The sequence below is a fragment of the Taudactylus pleione genome, unplaced genomic scaffold (assembly GCF_031769625.1).
Source record: "Taudactylus pleione unplaced genomic scaffold, aTauple2 ptg000333l, whole genome shotgun sequence".
Lineage (NCBI taxonomy): Eukaryota > Metazoa > Chordata > Amphibia > Anura > Myobatrachidae > Taudactylus > Taudactylus pleione.
Window position 1 is genome coordinate 74,998 of NW_028284734.1, and position 27,914 is coordinate 102,911.

The 27,914-nt window shown below is 43.2% G+C and overlaps 1 protein-coding gene across 2 annotated transcripts in view; it reads right to left on the minus strand.

The window, feature by feature from the left end:
• Nucleotides 1–869: 869 nt before the first annotated feature.
• The window catches only part of CRHBP (corticotropin releasing hormone binding protein), a 49,976-nt gene continuing 22,931 nt past the window's right edge, over nucleotides 870–27,914 (minus strand). For both annotated transcript variants that reach the window (XM_088443678.1, XM_088443679.1), the window contains exons 4-7: nucleotides 18,593–18,803; nucleotides 8,906–9,054; nucleotides 5,491–5,611; nucleotides 870–2,444 (exon numbers count right to left, since the gene is read on the minus strand). In XM_088443678.1, the coding sequence (XP_088299804.1) occupies nucleotides 2,290–2,444; nucleotides 5,491–5,611; nucleotides 8,906–9,054; nucleotides 18,593–18,803 (636 nt within the window). In that variant the 3' untranslated portion in view covers nucleotides 870–2,289. The remainder of the gene's footprint in view (nucleotides 2,445–5,490; nucleotides 5,612–8,905; nucleotides 9,055–18,592; nucleotides 18,804–27,914) is intronic.

Consider the following 27,914-nt stretch of genomic DNA (forward strand, 5'->3'; position numbering starts at 1 on the left):
TCTTTGATGCCTGGAGCAACCTCTTGTCAAATTGATGACATATGGAAAATCTGATAATCAATATGTGAAGCTCTTTTTGTATGATATATATGTGCACACTGTTACACCAGTCTCTCACAACATTGATACCTAGTTACAGGGTCCCAGGAACAATCCATTGAGTTTGGAAGACACACCTCCTATGAAGCATGCTCGCGGTGGGCACTCCTGGTAAGTAGTGGGGGTCCAGTCCAATGCATGAACCCAAAGAAAGTGAGCTGTTTTGAGTCACAGTCCCTTGTAGTGTTGTGCTGATTGAGTCTCAAGCAGGGAGCTGGAATCTCTGTCTATTAGGCTTCCACAGCACAAGATCCAAGTTCCAGTAGCGTGGCAGCAAAGCTACTGCGGTATCCAATCACTGGCAGGTAAATCTCTGACCGGTTTTGCTCCAATATGGGGGTTTATCAAAGATGTCCTCTTTGATAACGCCACCATATTGGAGCAAAACTGTTCGGTAAATTATCTATCTGTTTATTAGCGTATCACCATTGTTTTAATGTGGTATTTCTATATTAGTAGTGGGCAGACAAAAGTCCATTGGGTGAATTTGCTGCTATTTCTCATAACATTTGATCCATTGATTAGCACCCAGTCTTTTTTGTGTCTTTTTGTTTATCGCTAGTTAGTGGGTAAATTATTTAGCATAATGTAAGATTCAAAACAATGGGTGTCTTAACTTCACATTAAATAACTGTGTCGTGAGGATTGTTTTTGCTTTCTTTTTTTTTTTTTTTACAGGAAAGAAAGAAATGAAACAGCTTAAATGCTATATTTGTGTATATATTTATTCATGTCTGAAATATTTTTTATTACAAATAAATAACCTGTTATTGTACATAAACAAAACTTTCTTTTTATACATTGATAAAATCTTTTACCATAATCACCAGAACTTGCTTTTCTTTCTATTTTTCATTAAAACTTGAAATGTAAAATAGTTTTCAAATGTCTTTATTTTGGATACATTATATAATATTTTACACAATGCAGTTTAAACAATACATTTCATAATATTGCTGGGGATTATGTAGAACATAAGTTCCCAACCAGGATATTTGTACTCCCAGGGGTACATACTATGACAGCCAGGGGTACACTAAAAGCAACATTGGTAATGATGGATGGGGCTGCCTGGGGGCCAGATGAGTTGTTATTATTATTATTGTTATTCCTTGCATTTGGGTATGGGGGTAGTGTGGGTGAGGTTGCCATGGCTGTCAGGATTCACCAGGCACTGTGAAGATGGCCATGACAGTGAGATGTGACTTTGCCAGAAAGCCTGCACCTGACTGTTGTTGCAGAGTGGCTCGAAGTGAGATGATCTTTGTCTCTAAAAACTACAAAGTTTTTTATCTATATATAAAATAATTCTGTTAAGTGTCATTTCTGTGCCTATTAGCCGCATCCTTTTTTACTGAAAAATGTTAAATATTGAGGGTATAAATAATGCAAAAGCTGCAAGGTGTTTGAGGTTGAGAACCGTTGCTCTAGAAAATTAAACCCCAACTCATGGGAAAGAGAACAGTTTCACACTTGGCAGAGGTGTAAGAATAAGGGTAGCAGCACTCACATCTGCAATATGGATGAGGACCCCAAAGCTGCTGGTCTGTAACCCTCTATTCTGACCCTGTTTTCCCCTAATCCTCTCAAAATGTTTCCCACCCCGATGCTTCTTTAGTACCCTGGGAGCTGCTGCTTGCAGACAGAAAATAGTAAATTTATGATACGACCTTTGCTAATCTCTGTACCTATATAGTACTTTAGTATGATTGTGTAATTGTCATGGTCTCAAAGACCTATGCTAGCCATACATGTGTAGGGCAGGAATGCAACCCGAATTCCTATTGTATGGAGCCACATAGTATACTGGAACTATATAAATACATATTATTATTATTATAATGTTATTTGTATAGTTCCAGCATACTATACAGCGCTTTACAATTGGACATAAATCTTCCCCCATAATCTTGATTTGGCCCATGCTTTTGGGGGTCTGTTTTTATCATACTAGCAGAACAATGTCTTAAGAGAGTTATACCTCTCGCAAATGTGTACAGTTTATTTTTTGTCACCTTGCTCTAAAATATAGAACTAGGGCCAATCATATAAAAATAACATATTATACATATTTTATATATTGCTTGTGAAACAACAGAAGGGACAATAAATAGTTACAAATGAATAGTTTATGAGTAACTCATTTATTTGTAAATAACATCTTGTTAATACAAAAAAAAAATCACCCGATCAGTCAAGTGGTGAGCAGACCTCCTCCACACTGTTGCCTTGTTGCCTTTCCAGTTGTCTGTCTAGCAGGCTGTACTCGAATGTCACCCGATTGATAAATTTGCCACTGGAAACCAGTCGTACAACACTGTTGTCACAACCAATCTTCATTTGTGCTATGGCGAGAAATACATTTTATTTTACAGCAGCAATAATTTCATAGCTACACCCTGCATTTGATTTACTCACTGTTATTGAAACTGGAGCTACCATCATTAACGAATGCCTAAAAAATCCCATAAAACTTAACTTATATATATGTACAAAAACTTCTTGTTATTCACAGTTTATCCTCCTCCTATACTAACTGTAAAAAATAGATGTTATTTGCATAATATTTCTGTCCCTAATGAAGATGCAACTTGGCGAAGTTTTATGTGATGCTTAATAAACACCAGTTGGGATTTCAGTATGGGTTTTTGTGGAGGGACGTTAATGGGAAGAGGGGTTGGAGTTAGGGAGGCCAATCCTGGCTCATCTTTTCAATCCCGGGATTGAAAAAAATCTCAATCCTGGAATTCCCAGGATACCAGGGATTGAGATAATAACTGACGGTCGTCCACAGCACTCAGACTCAGTACAAGGGCATGGGCTGGTGTGTGGCTGCGCAGCGCAACCTTTATGATGTCACATGCAGCCACACAGCCATAGGAGGCTTGCAGGCAGCATCAGAAAACTAAGCCGCGCCAGACCGAGCATTTTAATCCTGAAATCCCGGAATTGGAGGCACCAATTCCAGGATTGAAATCCCGCCATTATTTGCCCTAAATCCTGGGATCCCACTGATCCTGATCCCGGGATTGGCTTCCCTAGTTGGAGTATGGTGGTGTACATATACAGGGACTATTCTCCTTTAGATGGTATTTGCAGCCTATGGACTACAATCTGAACAATTTACTGGCAATGTCCGCTTATGCATGCGTGTTCTGATACCTGCGCATGTGCAGAAGAAGGGCCAACCACTGATGCAGGAAGTTGGAATCACCTGTGAGAAATCTTACCCGCGGAGTATAATAAGATAAACTGTAGCTCATCTCTGCATAATAGCATAAATAAAATGACTTCAATTTTACACACACTTTTACAATATCTGCAAGCTAAGGGCCTGATTCAGACCCACTCGCGAGCGCACAGCGCTCGCAAGTGGGTCGATGGTCCCCGACTGTGCATGCACCGCCTCTGGTGTGCGCACGCGTGAGACCCGTACTGCGACAGCAGCTCTGTCGCAACGGGTCTCGCTACAAGACAGGGCAGCTATTGATGTTGATTGACAGCTCACCCCGTTTTGTAGGCGGGGAGGGGGGGTGGCTGCACAAACGCAGGCGTTCCTTTAGGAATGCCTGCCATTTGTGGGCTGCCCTACTGATATCACTCGTGATGTCAGTAGTGGACTTCCTGGTCTATTAGAGCAGGAAGTCCACTCGGGCTTGCGAGAGCTGAGACTCTACCACAGGGTCTCCTCGCAAGCCCGATGGTCACGATAATCGCGACCATCGCCAGACCACTCGCAAAAGTTGTGGGTGGTCACCCACAGCTTAGCGAACGGCTTGGAGGCCGCAAAAAAATAAAAAATCCCCGCCTTGATTCAGAGCGAGCCCTCGCAAACAGCGAGTGGCTCTAAATCAGGCCCTAAATCCCTGAAAAGCCATTTAACCATTTCATTAGAAAGCGAGTCAAGGGCTAGGCACATATGATATATACAAGTGAGGTGGAAAATGATCATGTGTGGGAGCGCACCATTCAGCAGACAGCTGTGGTCCATGTAAAATAATAGCAAAACTGATTTCGATATGTAGCTATGAACTTGTAAATAAGAGAGAAGCGGTATACAATGTGGGTACAGTATTTGTCTTACAATAGTGAGTGTGTGTTTGTTTGGGCGAGGTTGGAGTAGAGGAGGAGACGGTCCAGGCGGCCGGGTCCTGGCGTCTGCACAATGGATCTGGCAAGCACCAGGATTGGCGCATGTATTTAAGTGGACTGCAACTGGCTCACTGAGTTAGCAGATTGTACTGTAGGGGAGTGTAGGCAGCCCTGTAGCCCTTAGGTAACATCCACCACTGATCCAGACCCTTTCTCGGCTGTTTTCAGGCTGTGAATGATTATCATTCAGAGCCATACACTGATTGACAGTCACTCAGAACAGTCTTTCGTCAGTTGATCTGAAAGATTATCGTTCAGAGCATGGCCAGCTTACATTGTAGCTAAAGGTACAGCAAGGAGTTCATGAGTATTGTGCACTGCAAGCTATGGAATAGCTACCTTTACTGTATACATGGAGATCTTTTTTATGGGGGGAAAGTGTGTGGAGAGGAAGATTTTGAAGCTCACAGATAAAATGAGACATCAGCCATAGGGGCCTATTTGTCAAACCTTTCTGTTCTACTTCATTTATTGATCATTTTGCTGAAGCTTCTGCATGACTAACGGCGCAGAGAGGCTTTATCAATAGGCCCCAAAGAATTTGAATGATAAAAACCACAGGTGATGTTTTATCAAACAAATTGTTTGTAGAAAAATGCGTGTGGGGCCAGTGCTAAATATTAGGGACATTTCATATGTAACTGAGTATTTCATTCCTTCACAGATTAAAGTGTATCCTTCAATTATACCTAGTGGAGGCTGCCATTTTGTGGGCTGGACCAATAGCTAACACCATTAAAAGCATAAAGTACAATGAGCCAGATTCAGTATGGATCGCTATTGCGTTTGCAATAGCGATTACGCATGCAGTCTCACTGCAAAGATATACTAACAATTGCAATCGCGATGCTAACATAAGGACGCCCCCTTTACCTTACACACATCTGTAGTGGAGTCTTCGCGCACGTGCACTGCGATGCGTATGCATGCCCAGAACGCAACAATCGGCCGATTGTGTGCGTAATCACAGTTGCGATCGGTAGTAAATCAGGCCCAATATTCTCACAATGATATATTTTAATTTTAAGTCCCTTTACCATGATGAGGTTTAGTTCATGTGCAGGCTCGGTTTTACTCGGATTTACTCGGTTCTTATCGCCACTTTACCGTAAATTTGGATTTATTATATTGGCTATCCAAAACACATGATAGGCGATAGCCAATAAAATGCCGTTTAAAGATCTGAGTAAATCCGAGTAAAACCGAACCCGCTCACCCCTAGTTCAAAGTATCACTTACCGGAGCCATGGAATGAGTGACAGAGATCAGCCAGAGGGAACATATTGGACGGATCTAGACCAGCACCTCCCAACAGTTCCACAAAGTCTCCAGCTCCACCGCAGCCTTTTGGTGGTGGCTTCTGTAGGAGGAATGTGTGTAATGTATTTATTTAGTGCATGTACTGATAACAAAATTTCTCATTTACTAACATTGTATTAGGTGCACATTTTTAAATGAACCACAACAAGTAATTTGCAATTCTTGTATCTGTCTAGCACAAGTTAAGCAATGATTGGTTGGCATGCAATACAGCGCTAATAGCAGCATCAGAAATGGAGCTTCATGATTGGTTACAGGGAAGTCAAGAAACACTGCACCATATGTAACTGAACTGCACTAAGAGAGGGTCAGGACTTTGCAGCACTGCCTGATTTTAATGAACTTTTGAAGCTACTAATTGGAACCACTGCACTGTACACTAAGTGCTAGTGTTAGGCTGCCCCCCCCCCCCCAAAAAAAAAAAAAAAAAAAAGTGAGGACTAGATAGATGTAAGCATTAAAGATCTGCCTCAGGCTGGGAATCTTTGGGGGATACACAATACTTGTTGGCAGAGGTAGACCATCCACCATCCATTAGAAATCCTAGGCTCTTTTCCGAGGCCTTTTGTTTTTGTTTTACAATCAGAACAGAGAAGGGCCCATATCAGTTACTTCCTAGGATCACATGGGTCTTTATGTTGGGTGTAAGTCAGAAATAGTGGGAAATTTAGGTCATACAGGGGTTGGTTACAAATTGGGGGAAGGACCTGGCAGGTGAATGAAAACTGGAAGGCACAACTACATACAGTCAGGTGCATAAATATTGGGACACTGACAGAATTTTCATATTTTGGCCTCTATTCACCACCACAATGGCTTTGAAATGAAACAAACAAGATGTGCTTTAACTGCAGACTTTCAGATTTAATTTGAGGGTAATTACATCCAAATCAGGTGAAAGGTGTAGGAATTACAACGGTTTCTATATGTGCCTCCCACTCTTTAAGGGGCCAAAAGTAATGGGACAAACTAAACAATCCTAAAACTAACTTTCAGTTTTTAATACTTTGTTGCAAATCCTTTGCAGGCAATTACAGCCTGAAGTCTGGAATGCATAGACATCACCAGACGCTGGGTTTCATCCCTGGTGATGCTTTGCCAGGCCTCTACTGCAATGTCTTCAGTTCCTGCTTGTTCTTGGGGATTTTCCCTTTAGTTTTGTCTTCATCAAGTGAAATGCATGCTCAATCGGATTCAGGTCAGGGGATTGACTTGGCCATTGCATAACATTCCACTTTTTAGCCTTAAAAAACTCTTTGGTTGCTTTTGCAGTATGCTTCAGGTCATTGTCCATCTGCACTGTGAAGCGCCGTCCAATGAGTTCTGAAGCATTTGACTGAATATGAGCATATAATATTGCCCGAAACACTTCAGAATTCATTCTGCTGCTTTTGTCAGCAGTCACAACATCAATAAATACTAGGGAACCAGTTCCATTGGCAGCCATACATACCCACGCCATGACACTACCACCACCATACTTCACTGATGAGGTGGTATATTTTGCATCATGAGCAGTTCCTTTCCTTCTCCATACTCTTCTCTTCCCATCACTCTGGTACAAGTTGATGTTTGTCTCATCTGTCCATAGGATGTTGTTCCAGAACTGTAATGGCTTTTTTAGATGTTGTTTGGCAAACTAATCTGGTCTTCCTGTTTTTGTGGCTCACCAATGGTTTACATCTTGTGGTGAACCCTCTATATTCACTCTTGTGAAGTCTTCTCTTACTTTGACACATATACACCTACCTCCTGGAGAGTGATCTTGATTTGGCCAACTGTTGTGAAGGGGTTTTTCATTACCAGGGAAATAATTCTTCTGTCATCCACCACAGTTGTTGTGTGTGGTCTTCCGGGTCTTTTGGTGTTGCTGAGCTCTCCGATGCATTCTTTCTTTTTAAGAATGTTCCAAACAGTTGATTTGGCCACACCTAATGTTTTTGCTATCTCTCTGATGGGTTTGTTTTGATTTTTCAGCCTAATGATGGCTTGCTTCACTGATAGTGACAGCTCTTTGGATCTCATATTGAGATTCGACAGCAACTGATTCCAAATGCAAATGTCACACCTAGAATCAACTCCAGACCTTTTACCTGCTTAATTGATAATGAAATAATGAGGGAATAGCCCACACCTGTCCATGAAATAGCTTTTGAGTTGATAGTCCCATTACTTTTGGCCTCTTAAAAAGTGGGAGGCACATATAGAAACCGTTGTAATTCCTACACCGTTCACCTGATTTGGATGTAATTACCCTCAAATTAAATCTGAAAGTCTGCAGTTAAAGCACATCTAGTTTGTTTCATTTCAAATCCATTGTGGTGGTGAATAGAGGCCAAAATATGAAAATTATGTCAATGTCCCAATATTTATGCACCTGACTGTACATACATATTCTAGTAGATAAAAAGACCATTCAATGTCGGGATTTTTAAGTAATTATTATTCAAGGAACCCAGTATCTTTCACATCGGTAGGTCTGATTCTGATGTTTTTAGGTTAGAAAATGGTTATAAATTGAGACAGTAAGTTTGGATGCTGGCTGTGGGTGCAGTTCTTCTGATTATTATTATGCTTTATTTATATGGCGCCACAAGTGTTCCGCAGCGCCTTACAAAGTACATAAACAAATAATTTGACAAGTGATTACAGTACACAATAGGACAAGGACATGGATAATATACATTGCTACATTAGTGACCATAACACCTAGATATGCAGCGGAGCGTAAGCAACCAAGTGTTAGGTACCCTGGTGGGGGGGTAAGAAGTAGATGAAAGTAAAGTAAGAAGAAGCACAAGAGGGTAGAGGCCCTGCTCGTAAGAGCTTACATTCTAAAGGGGAGGGGCTGACAAACAGGTGTGACACAGATGGGGCTCAGATCTCAAGAAACTCATGCAGGTGGTGGAGTAGACTGGACACTGTCTACTGTTTATAGAGGGCCCGTGTACTGTCATTCCAAAATCATATACATAGCATGATTCCAAAGAATCTGTCTGTGGGGAAATGCCCTTTTTACGTAGTGCCTTGAATACCATGCACGTTTATAATTAGCGTTGGAGAGAGTATAACAATAGTGCATACTGTATGCTATTTTCTAATACAATTCATAGTGCCTATATAATTCTGTAAAGTACAATGTTCTACATTAAGATCTAGTGGACTTATGTGCAATGTGGTACAAAAATAAATAACTACCATAATAAGGACATTTTACTATAAGACTTCTTTGTCCCATTGATGACAGCGCTGCACCAGATTGCACAGCCTATCCCACTAGCATCATACAGTAAGCACAAATCAAACAGGGTACACATAGTGGTAATGTCCTTACCTTTATCTGCAGCTCATTGAAGTGGCCCAGTGTTAGGTCAGATATTTTTATAATTACTGGGTATATTATAGAAAAGCTACAGTTTCTGTGTTGATGGGGGATGATCATGGTGAATTTCCCACTGGGTGACTGTGAGATCACATTACAAGCTGAAGGAAAAAAATCCAGAAAATAAGATTTTTTTTTTTACTTGATTTCTACGGCATTACAAATAATTAATATTAACATCAGTATTATAAAAAAAATAATAATAATTTCAATAAATGTAGTTCAGCATAATTATGTGTATGCATGAATTCATCAATCAGCAATCAGTACCAACCATTTCTGTTACATTTTATACTAGATTCTAACCTGAATCTTACTGTGATGTTGCACTGCTCTAGGGCAGGTTAAGTTTTAGCCATAGGTAATAACATTATCATGGATTGGTGGCGTCCAGCGTCCACCCAAATCTGATCCTACAGGAATTGGCTGTGGTGCTCCGTAATTCATAATTGTCTACTCTCCCGATTATGGGGAAAATTCCCAGGATTCCGGTAGAAAAGTCTCCGGCATCCCGCCCACTACTGGCATGAAGTAGGCGGGACATAGGTGTGATGAAGTGAATCACTATGACAGTACATCATGGCCCCATCCCCTTGAACCGCGGCATTATGTCTCAGAAAGGGCCACAATCACAGATAAAGGGGAAATATCAGAGTCTTGTTATTGATGCAACGCTCCCTTTGCCCTCCTGCCCCAAGAAAACAGCATTGCTTACTGAACATCTATTATTGCTATACATTGATGTTCGATGTCCATCCCTAGAAAGTAAGATATAGAGTACTGTACTATGAGGGCCTAATATTATGAGGCTAATGGTGTGTTAATAAGGATGGGATCTTAACATAGTGACTGAGATTATACCAACACACTGTAGCTGGAAGTCTGTGCTGGTGTAGGTGCAATCTGACTCTGGTGCCTGCAAGTCTGTGTAATCAGTTATAGGAGTAGATTTACTAAATCTTCTAAACATTCTAAAAAGGATTCTAGTCCTCATTTACCAAGTACACTGGGGTACTAACTGCTTTTACAGTGTGGGGTAGACATAATGCAGGGAGAGCTTCCTAACGGACACAGTGTAATTAGGATAGACTTTCAGAGGTATATTTACTAAAGTGCGGGTTTTTAGAAAGTGGAGATGTTGCCCATAGCAGCCAATCAGATTCTAGCTATTATCTTCTAGAATGTGTGAGATAAATTTTAAGTAGAATCTGATTGGTTGGGAGAGTACTTTGTCCTGATATATATTTTTCTTTTTACAATTGTAGCTAGAAAGCTAGTTTGAAGGGGTTGGGTATGGATTGCCGGTGGTCTAGATGCCGCTGGTCAGAATACTGACAGCGGCATCCGGACAGTCAGAATCCTGACACCCATAGGTAAGTATGCTAGCACTAGCCCTAACATCTACCCTAACTCTCCCTCCCCATGTCTAAACCTAACCTTGCCGAAGAATCACAGCATGAAACGCGTTGGTCAGCGTCAAGCGGGAACCAGAAGTTTGGAAACGCCGTACCGGAAGTGTACGCCCGAGTGCAAGGAGACCAGCCGAGAGGAGAAGTTTGAACATTGGAAGGTAGGAGTTAGGGACAGTTAGCTAGCTCCCAACAGATGTCCATCTCCATCAGGCATAGAATTGGAATCCTGCATAAACTAGCACACCGGAACCACATATATTCTATCAAAAGACTATAAACATTGAGTCTTGTTTTTATTTATTTTATGGCATACATTTAAACTTTTTTTACATATACATTTTAGTTTAATAGCACTCTGTTTATCATTTTATAACCCTAACTCTCCCCTAAGTGCCGATACTTACCTTTGGGATGCTAGCAGTCAGGATACCGGTGCCGGGATCCCAACGATTTTGGGATTTCGGTGCAGGTATTTAGATTGTTGGCATCCCGCAAGCCAGGATGCTGACTACATCCCGTTTGGGGAAGGTTTGGCATCCCGCATGCCAGAATGCTGACTACATCCCGTTTGGGGATGGTTTGGCATCCCGCATGCCAGGATGCTGACTACATCCCGTTTGAAGAGCACCACACATTTTGGATTGCCAGAAGTAGATCCATCCCTTAAAGAAAGCAAAAGTGTGACAGGAGCCTCATGTTACCTTGAAACTTCTACAATGTAACTCTTAGGGGGAGATTAATTAAGACTAAGGTTTCTATAGAACTTTGCATAATCTGCAGTACGCACATAGCGGGCAATTACTGGATGGAAACCCTGTGCTCATTTATTGCTCACATCTATGGAGTTTGAGAGAGGTTTTCCTGCCCAGATGAACCATGTTATATTAACGCTCCCATTTTAGAATTCTGGTAATAGCGGTATTATATAGCCGTGGACGAGGCCATGATTGCACCATCACGCCCCCATACTGCCCACATGGCCACCGCCCACCCCCTTACCTAGTAATGCTACTTATAAATGAGATGTATCACAGTAAAAGTATGCTTGGGATATGTATGTATTACAATGACATTTCATACCTTGCACTGATGTCAGCTAATTCGCTTTATGCAAGTTGGAAAGATGGCCGTTCCTATTTGGCTATATATGTGATATAAGCTAGAAAATCTGGATGTATAGTTACCCTACATGGAAAATATAATCAGTTGCCTGTCTCCAACCACAATTCCTTAAATAAGAATTATACAGTATATGAATCTTCTATCTTTGCTATTGCTGCAATTTATTCAGGCTTTTCATATGCCTTTTGCCCACCTCACCCAAATTCCACCATATTCTAAATGGATCCATGGCAACTCCTACATCTTATAAGGCATTGTCTTGTATCCTGTACTGCTGCTATGCAGTACTCAATGCTTCACCATCTCTTGTCGTATGTTTACTTTTTAGATCTATTAATTAATAAAAAAAGGAAGAATATATATATATATATATATATATACAGATCATGTGAGGAACTGCACACGCTTAATATTATTCTCAATGTCTGGGTGCTGCAGTTACATACAAAGAGATATCACACAGCCATTCAGTTTCCTAAGAAATATACAAATATATATATATTTTTTTTTTATTGAGAAAGACTGTTTATATTTATCTTCACCTTTTTTCCTAAAATCAAATCTAGTTTTGCTCTATCTTATCTACTTTGGTCTTTTGGCAAAAGCTTCATTAGTTAGAAAGGGGATCGGTATGAATGACCGCTGGACGCAAGCCCGGCGGTTGAAATCCGGACGCCGGCAGCCCAAACAGTGCAGATCCCGACAGGGCAGGTAAGTACGCTATCCCTACCTCTCCCCCCCTAACCCTCCCTTAGGGGTGCCTAACCCTAATCTCCCCCCTAGTGCCTATCCCTAACCTCCCCGCAGGGGTGCCTAAACCTAACCCCCCGTTCCCCTAGCCTAACCCTAAGTCCCCCAAGGAGCCCCTAAACCTAAACCACCCCCCGTTCCCCTAGCCTAACCCTAAGTCCCCCAGGGAGCCCCTAAACCTAAACCTAACCCCCCGTTCCCCTAGCCTAACCCTAAGTCCCCCAGGGAGCCCCTAAACCTAAACCACCCCCCCGTGGCTTTCTGCTCGCAATGCCTGGCTTACCTTCGTTCGGGATTTCGGTGGGTAGATAATGATAGGCGTCGGGATTTCAATGCCTATCATTACTTCCATGCCGGGATTCTACAGTTGGGAAGCCGGCGGAAATGCATTTCGCCCGCCGGCTTCTTGACTACACACCGTTAGGAAGTGCTGATTTGTGCGTAACACAATATCACAGAGTGGTGCTCCCCATAGAGGTGAGTATGGTACTTTTGTGCAAGGCTTTAAGTTTTTCTGCTTATAATGCTTTTTTTTGCTCTTACCTTCTAGCTGGGCCAAAAAATATATATATTAGTCAAAAGCTGCTGCCTTATATACACGTACATGTACATAAACTGCTATTACAACTGATAAATCTTTACAGACTAAAAGCTAAATTAGACTAATTTCCCTAAACCTGTGATCACATAGATATAGTAGAAGCTAAGTGAAGTCAATTACCATGGTCTGCTATTGTGAGTAAATGAGCTTTGGATTAAGCTGAATAGTTAAGCTTGGTACATACCTGAACGACGATGTTACCCAATGATGTAATGAGCAATGTAATGACACATCTCACGCGCCGTACACACTGCACAATCTGGTGTAGAACGGCACAATATATCGCTACATGCTGCATGTGACAGCACAGCGTTATTCATTGTATCGTTCCATCTCCCATGTAGGACAGCAGATAGAACGATGCGATGAACGACCATTGGGAATGACGGATCGGACATACGCAATAGGGGTGTGCACCGGCCACTTTTCATGTTTTGGTTTTGGATCTGGATCTTTCTTCGTGTTTTGGATCTGGATTGGTTTTGCCAAAACCACCCTTCCGTGTTTTGGGTTCTGGGTTTTGTGTTTTGGATCTGTATTTTTTTTTAAAAAAGCATAAAAACAGCTAAAATCACAGAATTTGTGTGTTTTTCTGCTCCTATGCTATTATTAACCTCAATAGCCTTAATTTCCACTCATTTCCAGTCTATTCTGAACACCTCACACCTCACAATAGTGTTTTTATATCCAAAAGGTTGCACCGAGGTAGCTGGATGACTATGCTAAGAGATACGAGTGGGCGGCACAAACACGTGGTCCATCTAGGAGTGACACTGCAGTGGCAGACAGGATGGCAGTTTGAAAAACTAGGCCCCAAACAGTACATAATTCAAAGAAAAAAAAGAGGTGCAAGATGGATTTGTCCTTGGGCCCTCCCACCCACCCTTATGTTGTATAAACAGGACATGCACACTTTAACAAACCAAACATTTCAGCGCCAGGGTCTGCCACCCGACTGTGGCTGAAATGATTGGTTCGTTTGGGCCACCACAAAACAAGCTGGCAATTAATCTGTCCCTGCACAAACTGGCTCTACGGAGGCAAGATGTCGTCCTCATCCTCCTCATCCACCGATTCCTCACCCTCTTCAGTGTTGGGTACATCCTCATCCTCACAGAGTATTAATTCGTCCCCGCTGGAATCCACAACCACAGGTCCCTCTGTACGTTATGGAGGCTGGTCTCCCTGGAAGAGTTGATAATTCATTTTATGAACATCATCTTCTCCACATTTTGTGAAAGCAACCTCCTACGCCTTTCGCTGACAAGGTTCCCGGCTGCACTAAACACTCTTTCGGAGTACACACTGTAGGGGGGGCAACTCAGGTAAAATAGAGCCAGTTTGTACAGGGACCTCCAAATTGCTTCTTTTTCCTGCCAGTACAGGTACGGACTGTCTGACATGCCTACTTGGATGCTGTCACCGATGTAATCCTTTGACAGACGCACGCTTGTCGCTGCTGCTTTGAGGATGCAGGTGCGGCTACAGCCCACACAATTCACAAAGACAGAAAAAAAAAGAAGAATATTTTTATTGTTTGTGAAGAACACTTTGAGGGTGTCACCACCCTTTAACAGACAGACGCACGCTTGTCGCTGCTGCTTTAAGGATGCAGGTGCGGCTACAGCCCACACATTTCACAAAGACAGAAAAAAAAAGAATAATTTTTTTATTGTTTGTGGAGCACACTTTGAGGGTTACACCACCCTTTAACAGACAGACGCATGCTTGTCGCTGCTGCTTTGAGGATGCAAGTGCGGCTACAGCCCACACAATTCACAAAGACAGAAAAAAAAAGAAGAATTTTTTTATTGTTTGTGGAGAGCACTTTGAGGGTTACACCACCCTTTAACAGACAGACGCACGCTTGTCGCTGCTGCTTTGAGGACAGTATCATATGCAGTGATAGTAGACTTGTCAGAAATTGTTGGCACGTCCTTCAGTCCGGACCAGATGTCCAAACCGGCCCTTGACTTATGACACAGGTGCACGCTTGGCGCTGCTACTGTGTTGATGCACGTGCGGCTACATCGCACAAAAGTCACAAACACATAAAAAAATTGTTTTTTATTGTTTGTGGAGCGCACTTTGAGGGTTACACCACCCTTTAACAGATAGATGCACGCTTGTCGCTGCTGCTTTAAGGATGCAGGTGCGGCTACAGCCCACACATTTCACAAAGAGAAAAAAAAAGAAGAATTTTTTTATTGTTTGTGGAGCGCACTTTGAGGGTTACACCACCCTTTAACAGACAGACGCACGCTTGTCGCTGCTGCTTTGAGGATGCAGGTGGAATCTAGACAGGATTTGGAACCAGGGACACACTATCTCCATCAATTGTCTAAATCCCACTGCACTAATGGCGGATACCGGACGCATGTCTAACACCAACATAGCAGTCAAGGCCTCAGTTATACATTTTGCTTCAGGATGACTGCTGTCGTACTTCATCCTCATCGCTAGGGACTGTTGGAGGGTCAATTGTTTAGTAAAAGTAGTGGTGTTCCTACTTCCTCTCTGGGATGATGAACAACTCCCAGCAGCAGCAACAGCACTAGGAGGAAGTGGTTCTTGATCTTTCCCTATTTTATTTTTATCGGAGAAAGTTTGGTCCTCCATTTATGTTATATTGACATATACGTGCGGCTAAGGCGCACACAAACACAGAAAATATTTTTTTATTTTTGCTGGAGAGTAGTGCACTTTGTGGGTTACACCACCCTTTAAGAAATGAGCCAGCCGGCTCCTTACTTATGGGACACAGGCGCACGCTTGGTGCTGCTCCTTTGTTGATGCACGTGCAGCTACAGTGCACACAATTCACAAACACAAAAAATATTTTTTTATTTTGTTTGGAGTGTACTTTGGGGGTTACAGCACCCTTTAACGGTCAAGCCAGCCAGCCCTTTACTTATGACACAGGCGCACGTTTGGCACTACTTTGTTGATGCACGTGCGGCTACAGTGCACACAATTCACAAACACAGAAAATATTTTTTTATTTGGTTTTGAGTGTACTTTGGGGGTTACAGCACCCTTTAACGGTCAAGCCAGCTAGCCCTTTACTTATGACACAGGCGCACGCTTGGCACTACTTTGTTGATGCACGTGCGGCTACTGCGCATACAATTCACAAACACAGAAAATATTTTTTTATTTGGTTTGGAGTGTACTTTGGGGGTTACAGCACCCTTTAACGGTCAAGCCAGCCGGCCCTTTACTTATGACACAGGCGCACGCTTGGCACTACTTTGTTGATGCACGTGCGGCTACTGCGCACACAATTCACAAACACAGAAAATATTTTTTTATTTGCTTTGGAGTGTACTTTGGGGGTTACAGCACCCTTTAACGGTCAAGCCAGCCGGCCCTTTACTTATGACACAGGCGCACGCTTGGCACTACTTTGTTGATGCACGTGCAGCTACTGCGCACACAATTCACAAACACAGAAAATATTTTTTTATTTGCTTTGGAGTGTACTTTGGGGGTTACAGCACCCTTTAACGGTGAAGCCAGCCGGCCATTTACTTATGACACAGGCGCACGCTTGGCACTACTTTGTTGATGCACGTGCGGCTACTGCGCACACAATTCACAAACACAGAAAATATTTTTTTATTTTGTTTGGAGTGCCCTTTGGGGGTTACAGCACCCTTTAACGGTCAAGCCAGCCGGCCCTTTACTTATGACACAGGCGCATGCTTGGCACTACTTTTTTGATGCACGTGCAGCTACTGCGCACACAATTCACAAACACAGAAAAAATATATATTTTTTTAGCACTTGGGGGGAGCACCCCTGACGGACAGAGCACCCCCTGGCCAACACTACAGCACCCCTTTAGGACTGGGACACTGCTCAGGACTTTGGAGTGGACACAGCCCCTATGGACAACTGACTGCACAACACAGTCCAGCCAGCCCCTATGGACTTTGAAGTAGTGGACACAGCCCCTATGGACAACAGCAGCACAGCACAACACAGCCAGCCCCTATGGACTTTGAAGTAGTGGACACAGCCCCTATGGACAACAGCAGCACAGCGCAGCACAGCACAGCACAGCACAGCAAAACACTACTCTGCACTACACTACACTACACAGCCCAGCCAGCCCTAACTCCCACCCTCCCTCTTCACTGTCCACAGCTGAGTGAGAAAATTGCGCCGATGCGGGTCCCTTATATAGGATCCAAAACCCGCGAGACCCGGAAGGCGGGATGATGACGTTTTGCCTCGATTTCAGATCCGAGTCAGGCGGGAAAAGTCGAGCCTGACTCGGATCGGCCTCGGATCGGGGGAGCTCGGGGGGGTTCGGATTTCAGAAATCCGAACCCGCTCACCCCTAATACACAATACACGATATGTATCATATGATATATAGTTCCGATCCGCGTTGGGACCATATATCTTACAATACATCGTATAGTGTGTACCCAGCTTTAGACTTTGAAATCTGAAACTATTTCCACTATAAACAGATAACCAGTAGTCTTAAATAGTATTTGTTTTATATACTCAATACTGGTGTAGCTGTTTATGACAAGTTTGTACTGTATTATTCCGTTTTGCTGTTAAAAAAAGTTTTGAAATTAATGCTTATTAGAGAATTAAGGAAACTTGCATTTTCCCCTTTTATATCTCTTATACTGTTTTTCCACCTAAGTCCCAGATCTGACCCATTCCAAAACGGGCCAGACCCGGGACAGACTCCTTTTCCAGTGCAGTGCCGATCCGAGTTATTCCCGGATCGGCACTATTCACACTGCACATGGGTGTAGTGGAACAATTCCCCCTGCGCTGGCAGATGGCATCTTCTCCAAACGCTGAGAAACCTGGGAGTCCCCATGTTGTAAACGGGTCAGACCTGGGTTACCCGTTAACACTGCAGGGTTTCACGGGTCGTTCCCTTGTTAAACCCTGCAAGTTACCTGGGTTGGATTGCCGGGTCACCCTTGCTGTTTTTAAACCTAGCAGCAACCCAGGTTAACCCTGCAATAACCCGGGTTTTAGCATTGGTGTAGAAGGGGCATTATTGGGAACTGTGAGTTTGCGAGAGTCCTGGATCCAATCCTCATTGCTACTCTTGTTGTTTTTTTGCATATGGGACTATAATCAGGTCATTTATTTTTTTCCTTTTTATTTTGATATTTTTGTATGTGTGTTTTATGGTCACTGGATTGATGAGGTAATTGACACTTTATAGAATCTGCCATCCAGTTTCAGGGCAGGTGGAGTGGCATTGAGTTATCTATGATTTTCCCTATCTGAGGCTTGAGTAAGGCTTCGGCAAATCCCAGAAGAAAAGGGAGTCCTTCCTATATACACTCTTGAGAATCTCCTTGTGTTCTTTCACTTTTTGGGCACTAGGGTCACAGACCACGTCCCCCTGGCTTTCTAAAAATGGGGGATAGAAGGCATTACTCACTATTTGGAAACTTCTGCCTATCCACCACTGATTTCTCCTTTTCTTATTGTGTTGCTGAGACTTTAGCAGCCAATGAATCATAAACAATGCTATCTAACAATAATTACATAGGCTGCACAATAGTCACTTCAATTCCTCCAACTTCACATCATATTTAGAAAATGAACAATATACTGTAAATCATATTTACTGCTATACAGCAAGTACTATGCCTGAAAATCAATAGCTATTTCTGGCTGGGCATTTATCAGATTGTTCTTACATTTATTTAATTATTTCATTCTCCTCAAGAGATGAATGACTGTGTGAAATAGGAGACAACTTACGGAACATCTTCGGAGTCTTGCGTATAGTCAGTGTGAAGCCGTGGCCTGGCTTGTGGACTCTGAAGAAAATCATTGCCACATTCTGAGATGACCTTGTGATACTTTGCATGTTGCCGTCTTCACAAATATCAGTGTAACGCTCACTAGTGGGCAGAGGATGATCTAAAGAACTTGGGAACTTTTCTCCTTTAATTATCCAGCCATCAAAAACCTACAGTAACATGAGTTGATAATAATCTTTATTCACTGTCAGTAGAAATAAGCACATCAGAAAATAAATAAATAATAATAATAATAATAATAATAATAATAATAATAATAATAATAAAAAAGATAAAATAACTGCTTGTGATGAATTGACAAATCTACAGTGATAAGAGTATTACCAAAGGCAACCACCAGTTATTGAACTCACATGTTTTAGGTCTGTCTGTACTTAAATAATTTCCCCAGTGCCGTACAGGGAATATACTGTACAAGTAACAGTAATAACTGACATATTAAAGGTACAGTAAATTGTCAGATCACTGGAAAGAAGAAACAAAGCAAGTAACCAACAAACTAGGTAGGATGCAGACAGTGGTGAGAGATGGGTGATGCTCTGTGGGGAAGATTTATCAAAGCTTGGAGAGATAAAGTGGAGAGAGATAAAGTACCCACCAATAAGCTCCTAACTATCATTTTTCAACCACAGCCTGTAAAATGGCCGTCAGGAGCCCAAAATGCAATCACAACTCAAAAAACAGCTGTTTTCTGAGGTTTGACTGCAATCCCCATATGCATCAAGAACTTGAACCTCATATCGGTAGCCTGTACAGTGACAGTTAGGAGCTGACTGGTTGGTACTTTATCTCCGTTCACTTTATCTCTCCCCAAGGCTTATTAAATAGACCCATTTGTACCTAATGGAACATGTCATGTTGAAGGATCTGCTAAACACCGCTATGCATGTGATCAGTGGCAGGATGTATCAGTGGCAAATACGTATCAGTGGCAAATACGATGCTTGATGCATCCCCCCCTTAATCTCTCTCCATTTTATGGGCTCTATTTACTACAATCCGCATATTGAATGCGGATTGTAGTGTGATATTACCGAGTGAATTCGCCTTGCGAATTCAGGCAATATCACAGGGATTTACTATAAATCCCTTGCAGGGACAGAGCTTACGATAAAGCTCTGTCCCTGCGGATCCCATCCGCACTCTAGTCACGGTATTTTCGGAAAAAATACCGCGACCAAGAGCCCGCGCATGCGCCGACCCACCGTTGCTGCTACCCCCCACCGACACTAAGCCCCGCCCCCCGCGATCGCGGACCCCCGCGACCCCCCCCTTCCTTCATTACACTTACCTGCATCCTCCTGGCCTCCGGTGATCTTCTCCGGGCTTCCCGATCAGGTGATCTCCCATACTGCACTGGGGCCTGATCACCGGATGACCGGGCCCCAGTGTACTATGGGAGACCAGCTGACCAGAGAGGAGCCATCACCGGAGGCCCGATCACCAGTCCCTGGATTCAGGTAAGAAAAAAAAAAAAAATGTTTAATTTTTTTTTTCTTTTTTTTACAGCAATCAGCTTGCGGTCTGCTTAGACCACAGCTGATTACTGGTACCGGCTCCCGTCTCTGCTCTCCCCGTTAGAGCAGAGTGGGAGCCCGGTAACCAGGGGAGACCCTGGATAACGCCACCTCCAGGTGGCGTTATTATCACAGGGCTTCTCCCGGTATTTTTTTTACAATTTATTTTTAGTAACTCTGGTCGGATCACATTTCCCATTACAATTATGGGAAATGCGATCTGCTTTACTAAAAATAAGTGATACCTAGGGGTTGGAGTAGAATTTTACTAATTCTACTCTAATTGCCCTGTAATAACTATAGGTGAAACTAAAATAATGTGAAAAGGGAGTGAAAACACTCTTTTTTACTTTATTTTAGTAAAAATAATGTTAATAAATAGAGCCCTATGTCTTTCTCCAAGCTTTGGTAAATTTCAATCTGTATCTTGACAGGCAAGAGGTGGTGAGTCACAGGCAGTTCAGCATTCAATAAGACTGTAACCAATGAAGGCCATCTTTTTTAAATCAACTTTATTTTAAAATGACAATGGCTTCAGTCCCTTTCCAAAATGTAACTGCGGGGTATCACAAATGTATTTGCGCCCCTTGTATTGCAATATGATTTGTTCCAGATACACAGTTACCTGCTTTTTTTTTATTTGTTCCCAACTCGGAATCAGCCCCCTCTATGCGGAGGAGTGACAGTTGGGGCTGTGGAGAGAGGGGAGCGGAGGGGAAGCTACTGCTCAGTTATCAGCAGCTGAATGAATAAGTAGCTGAGAGAGACAGAGAAAAATATAAGAGTGACTGGGACCTGTAGTGCCACACAGAAAGCCAAGCTAAGTGTCCTGTCCAAATGTTTGCTGTGGCTACCTTCTGGAGGGGAAGTCGCACCCTCATTTAGGTCCTCAGATTTGTTGAGAGGAACCCATTTTTACATACAACTTCTATGGGGTCTATTCATCATCACTTAATTTCTACAAAAGCAGGTGAAAAATAAGATGCCAGGGTTATTCATCATTCTTGCAACGCAGGAGATATCACTGATATCTCCTGGATACATTTGTCCCCCGATAATTTCCGCAATACCCATGGAACATATGAAATTCATCAAGTTCTGAAAAAGCATTTTTATCGGAACTTGACAGTGAAGCTGTATGTCACCCTGAGATGATGTGCAGCATCCCATACAGCAGAGGAATCTGAAAAGATCTCTCCCTGCTGTGTCCTCTTACCTTTAAGCAGCTGCCTTCCGGCTCCCCGAGCTCTCCTCCAATGAGCCGGGAACAAGGGAGAGGGCACAGCAGCGGCGGCGGGGGACTGATGCTGCGGGGCTGCACTGTTTCTGCTGGAGTCACAGACTCCAGCGGCGGCTACAGCTCTACGAGGGGGGTCAAAGGACAGGTGGCGGGGTCGCCTCGGGACGAGCACCGAGATGAGCAGGTTAGCGCACAGGGGGGGAAGGGGGCTGGACTCCTCCTGCTGCTTCACTGTCTCTTCGCAGCCTGTCTTTAAGCTGCACATGCAGGAGAAAAGTCCCCTTTTTCTGAAAAGCTGTCTCCGCAAAGGAGCAGATTTTCGGAAGTGATAATTAAGTATAGGAGGCATGATGAATGCTTCCTGTACAAGGATTGAACTTGCAGCGAGTTCAATCCTTAATTCACAGGGGACCCCAATGTGTGATATAGAGACACTGCTCCTACTTTATATATTAATGGTGCAACATAGCTATTTGATTTTCAGTTGTAAATACACTTTGGCCCAACATGTGCATAAACAGGTAACCGTAACCTGGTTTATCACTTCATTGTCATCTGCATTAGGTTATTCTACTAATGATATATATACATGTATATATATATATATATATATATATATACACACATATAGTATACGGAATAGTCTATTATAAGAACTGTGACAGCTTTTGTTGTTGTAATTTATGTGATGCATTGTTTGTTTATTGTTTACTAGCTGGGATACCCGCCGTTGCCCTGGTTGAAGAAGGGACCTTGAAGTCCATCTGCAGTCTTAGGTGCCCACACACATACCGATGTCCTCACGATACGATTTTATGGCCAATTTCCTCAAAAACTTTCACGGGAGCTCCCTTGCCGTCGTGATCACGATTTGGAGTTAAAAATGTCCAATCTGACTAAAGATCTATCTTGCAGCCAATGCATTGTATCCCAGATTGGCTAATCTGCCCTACAGCACAGCAGATCAGAAGATGCGATGTACGACGAGCGGGGACGCGCATCGGCATCATGCTCGTGAGTATAAACTCACGATTTGTACTTTTTTTACCCGATTCGTCGTCACGATTCGTCGAAATCGGCCAAATCGTTTAAAATGTCGCTATGTGTGTGGGCACCTTTAATTTTTTACATTGTTGACAGTGAATGGTCCTGAAAAGGAGCACACTTTTGAAGGCTGAGATGTGAAAAGAACTAAACTGAGGGGTCTATTTACTAAATCTTGGATGGAGATAAAGTGAACTAAGATAAAGTGCCAGCCAATCAGCTCCTAACTGTCATTTTTCAAACACATCCTGTAGCATGGCAGTTCGGAACTGATTGGCTGGTACTTTATCTCCGTTCACTTTATCTCCATCCAAGGCTTAGTACATAGACCTTTAATAAGGAAAATTAAGAGGTAGGTTATCTTTTATCGCTCAACCCTACAAGTGAAATAAATCTTCTTTATAAGAACATATATGCAATATAAGCACAATAAAATAACCTAATTAATAGGCTTCAAATAAAAAAATTGGTAAATTAGGAATGCAAGACTTTATTAATAAACAATAAGAAGCTTACCCTTATCAAAGGGATTTAAAAATACTTCAAACAATGATTTAGTAATAGTGGTAACATAAAACATATTCGGACGTAGATAAAAAGTTCATACTGATTCATACCGATAGTAAAATGGGCCCCAATGCTTAGATCCTGATGTCCTTTTGTTGGGTCCACATCGTCACAGCCAACTCGACCTGCTTCTGGGTCTTTATCAAGGCCCAGAAGTTTCAAGGTCCGGGTGTCAACTGCGACTACACACACAATCAGCTGATTGTTGCGTTCTATGTATGCATCGAAGTGCAAGAAGACTCCACTGCAATCGGGACTGCGATCGCAGTGACTACACAGACCCATCGCAGAGTGATTGATAGGAAGTACCGTTTGGGCGTGGTGATGGGGTGGTCAGCAAAACGCAGGCGTGCCAGTGTGTTTTTGAACGCCATGCATAAATGAGCCACTGCGATGCCATACGCAGCTTGGGCTTTCCCTGCATGCGATGAGGTTAGCAATTCCTGAGTAAGGTCAGACCAAGGCCCTCATTCAGAGGCGCTCGCAAGAAGCGAGCGCTCGTTCTGAATGAGGGTGGCCGCTTCTTTTTTAAGTGCGGCCTCCTGGTCGCTAGCTAAGCTATGGGTTACCACCCACAGCTTTAGCGACCGACCAGGTTGATGGTCGCGATGGTCATTACCATCGCGACCATCGGGGGCTTGCGACGAGACCCTAAGGTTGGATCTTGGCAACCGCAAACCCGAGGCAGCTTCCAGCTCTGATCGAGCAGGAAGCTCCCCACTGACATCACTGCTGATGTCAGTGCTGCTCCGTTTGTGTAGCCACCCCCCCATCTCGCCTATAAAATGGGGCGAGCTGTCGATCACCATCGACAGCCGCCCCTTTTGTAGTGAGCTCCGGAGCAAGAGAAATTCTCTCTCGCTCCGGGGCTCGCACACGCGCAGTGTGGCCGCTACGCATGCGCAGGGCCTTAACATTGACCCGGTTGCGAGTGCTCAGCGCTTGCGAACGCGTCTGAATGAGGGCCCAAGTGTGCATGAGGCTGCGATGGTACTCGATGTTACCGATGGTTTTGCAGTCCTGCTAAGTTATACGGATGTGTGTAAGGTAAAGTGGGTGTCCTTATGTTAGGCTGCGTATGGAATTGCGATTGCAATCATTAGAATATCTTCGCAGTCAGACTGCGTGCGTAATCACTATTGCGATCGCAATAACGATACTTACTGAATCAGGCCCTCAGTGCAGAATACTAATAGTTGCAGACCTTGATTCCTGGAACTCGGCTACTTTGTAACAAAAGGAGCAGATAAAGGAATTAAACTGTTATGGAACTGCTGCTCGATACTTAAGTTATTGAGTTAATTGATGGTTACAATTTTATACATTACCAGCCATATTGCTCTGGAGTGGACACAGCATTTCTTAACTTTAAAGGACATTATTATCTGCACAAGTACAGTATATGGTTCCACAAATAGATTAGAATATATGTACTACTGCAGTGGTTATTCGTCCTTTATTATGTATTTTTATATATATATATATATATATTTGTGGTATATTATTTATATGTAATTCTATGTTTGATTTCTTTTGTTTATTGAATTAAGCATATTTTACCATTATTGCACTTATGCCAGCACAGTTTTATTTTGCTTTTTATTGTCTATGTGGAGTTTGACCTTTTAGAACTGCTGCAGGTTATTCCGATTCTACAGTTGTATTTTGAGTGCTAAGGTTTTATGTTATAACCCATTACTGCTTTCTCATATCTGTCCAACCTCGCTTTGTATATACATCAGTTTCATCAACGTACAACGGCCCGTCATGCAGCATTTACCACAGGCCTGACCAGCCACAGAAACTGCAAGTATAGTTGCACGCAGTGAATACTCAAGCTGCGTAAGCAAGTGCCTAATTTATGCACGCCCATGAAATGGCGTTCAAACGGATATGTTGCCTGCGTTTTTCTGACCACTCCCCCGTCACCACCCCCAAACACTGACAGCCTGTCACTCACTTTGCGTTGGATTCCTCTGTGAATCCGTAATTGCAATGACATTGCAGCACCCATGCAGTGCGGCTTATACCCATGCGCAATGGCAAACAATTATTCGTACTTGAGAGAATCAGGCACTTAGTTAGGAATTGCTGCCATCTTACTCCTTTAATAGGTGCGGCTCAAGGGGCATGCTGACAGAGCCCAAATCCAGAGCAATGTAGCCTGGAAGGATGAAGCTGCAGTCAGCCAGGCCCCTCAGCCTCCGCATCATTCCTCCTGCTGCCTCTACTCTGCTCCATAATGTCCCTGGTTCTCGCTAACTTCCCCTGCCAAAGTGGCACAGGTGGGGGGGGACCCGGACAAGAGCCTCCCCAGTGATTTTGGTGACATTTATTTGATGCTACTTGCAGGTGCGCTGCGCACTTCTTGTGTGCACCACGGATGGTGGATCTGCATGATCCACTACTGCACCTTCTTTTCCTCACTGTGTGGGTCCCACCTGCTACTGTGATGATAGGCAACCACATTACTCTGTCCTCTGTGCATCCTGAACAAATTAATGACCTATGCCTAACGGGGCCATGTCTGGCCCCTCATTAGTGTTAGTATGTACTTAGAAATGCAATTTAAATTGCAAAGGACAGCTCTCCCGATAAGGGCTATCCGTTGTGATACCCCCGGATAGAAGGACTTCCAGGTTTGACACCCAGAAGTCCCTCTGGTGTCAATCTGCACATATGCATGTGCATATGAACGTCAGTGAGGGATCCGATGGGATCCCTCTCAGGGGGCTTCCCAATAAGAAGCTCATAGGCTTCTATTGGGTAACTCTATCTGAAGATGCACAGGAATGCGATGCATATGGAAAATGCGGTAAAACTCACAAAGACTGCATTTTTCAGGGTTTTGCCACATTTTTCACTTTAGTGCATCCCATCCATATTGCTATATTGAGGGGGCATTATTGGATGGCACTGGGGAGATGGGAAGTGTCTGCATTGCTAATAGTGACAGTGAAATAGGAGAACATTTATTAGGGGTCAGTAGTGTAGTGTAGGGTATAGAGGGGTCAGTAGTGTACTGTAGGGTATAGAGGGGTCAGTAAATTGTAGTGGCAGGTATAGAGGGGTCAGTGATGTAGTGTAGAATATAGAGGGTTCAGTGATGTAGCGTAGGGTATAGAGGGGTCAGTAATGTAGTGTAGGGTATAGAGAGGTCAGTGATGTAGTGTATGGTATAGAGGGGTCAGTAATGTAGTGTAGAATATAGAGGGTTCAGTAATGTAGTGTAGGGTATAGAGGGTTCAGTGATGTAGTGTAGAGTAAAGAGGGGTCAGTGGTGTAGTGTAGGGTATAGAGGGGTCAGTGATGTAGTGTAGGGTATAGAGCAGTGATTCCCAACCACGGTCCTCAAGGCACACTAACAGTCCTGGTTTTAGTGATATCCATGCTTAAGCACAGATGGTTAAATCAAAATAACTGAGGTACTGCTTAAGTCACCTGTGCCCAGCTATGGCTAGCCTTAAAACCTGGACTGTTAGTGTGCCTTGAGAACCGTGGTTGGGAACCCCTGGTATAGAGGGATCAGTGATGTAGTGTAGGGTTAAGAGGGGTCAGTAATGTAGTGTAGGATTAAGAGGGGTCAGTAATGTAGTGTAGAGTATAGAGGGGTCAGTGATGTAGTGTAGGGTATATAGGGGTCAGTAATGTAGTGTAGGGTTAGGAGGGGTCAGTAATGTAGTGTAGAGTATAGAGGGGTCAGTGATGTAGTGTAGGGTATAGAGGGGTCAGTAATGTAGTGTAGGGTATAGAGGGGTAGGTGATGTAGTGTAGGGTTAAGAGGGGTCAGTAATGTAGTGTAGAGTATAGAGGGGTCAGTGACGTAGTGTAGGGTATAGAGTGGTCAGTAATGTAGTGTAGGGTATAGAGGGGTCAGTAATGGAGTGTAGGGTATAGAGGGGTCAGTGATGTAGTGTAAGGTATAGAGGGGTGAGTAATATAGTGTATGGTATAGAGGGGTCAGTAATATAGTTTAGGGTATAGAGGGGTCATTAATGTACAGTTGTGTATAGAGGGATCCGCAATGTAGTGTAGGGCATAGAGAGGTCAATAATGTATTGTAGGGTATAGCGGTGTCCATAATAAATTGGGGGGTATAAAAGAGGGGTCAGTGATGTAGTGTAGAGTATAGAGGGGTCAGTGATGTAGTGTAAGGTATAGAGGGGTCAGTAATGTAGTGTAGGGTATAGAGGGGTCATTAATGTACAGTTGTGTATAGAGGGGTCAGTAATGTAGGGTAAGGTATAGAGGGGTCAGTGATGTAGTGTAGGGTATGGAGGGGTCAGTAATGTAGTGTAGGGTATAGAGGGGTCAGTGATGTAGTGTAGGGTATAGAGGGGTCAGTAATGTAGTGTAGGGTATAGAGAGGTCAGTGATGTAGTGTAGGGTATAGAGGGGTCAGTAATGTAGTGTAGGGTATAGAGGGGTCAGTAATGTAGTATAGAGGGGTCAGTAATGTAGTGTAGGGTCATGAGGGGTCAGTAATGTAGTGTAGGGTACAGAGGGGTCAGTAATGTAGTGTAGGGTATAGAGGGGTCATTAATGTCGTGTAGGGAATAAAGGGATCCGGAATGTAGTGTAGGGTATTGAGGAGTTAGTAATGTAATGTAGGGTATAGAGGGGTCAGTAATGTAGTATAGGGTATAGAGGGGTCAGTAATGTAATGTAGGGTATAGAGGGGTCAGTAATGTAGTATAGGGTATAGAGAGGTCAATAATGTAATGTAGGGTAAAGCAGTGTCCATAATAAATTGGGGGGTATAAAAGAGGGGTCAGTGATGTAGTGTAGGGTATAAAGGGGTCAGTAATGTAGTGTAGGGTATAGATGGATCAGTAATGTAGTGTAGGGTATAGATGGGTCAGTGATGTAGTATAGGGTATAGAGGGGACAGT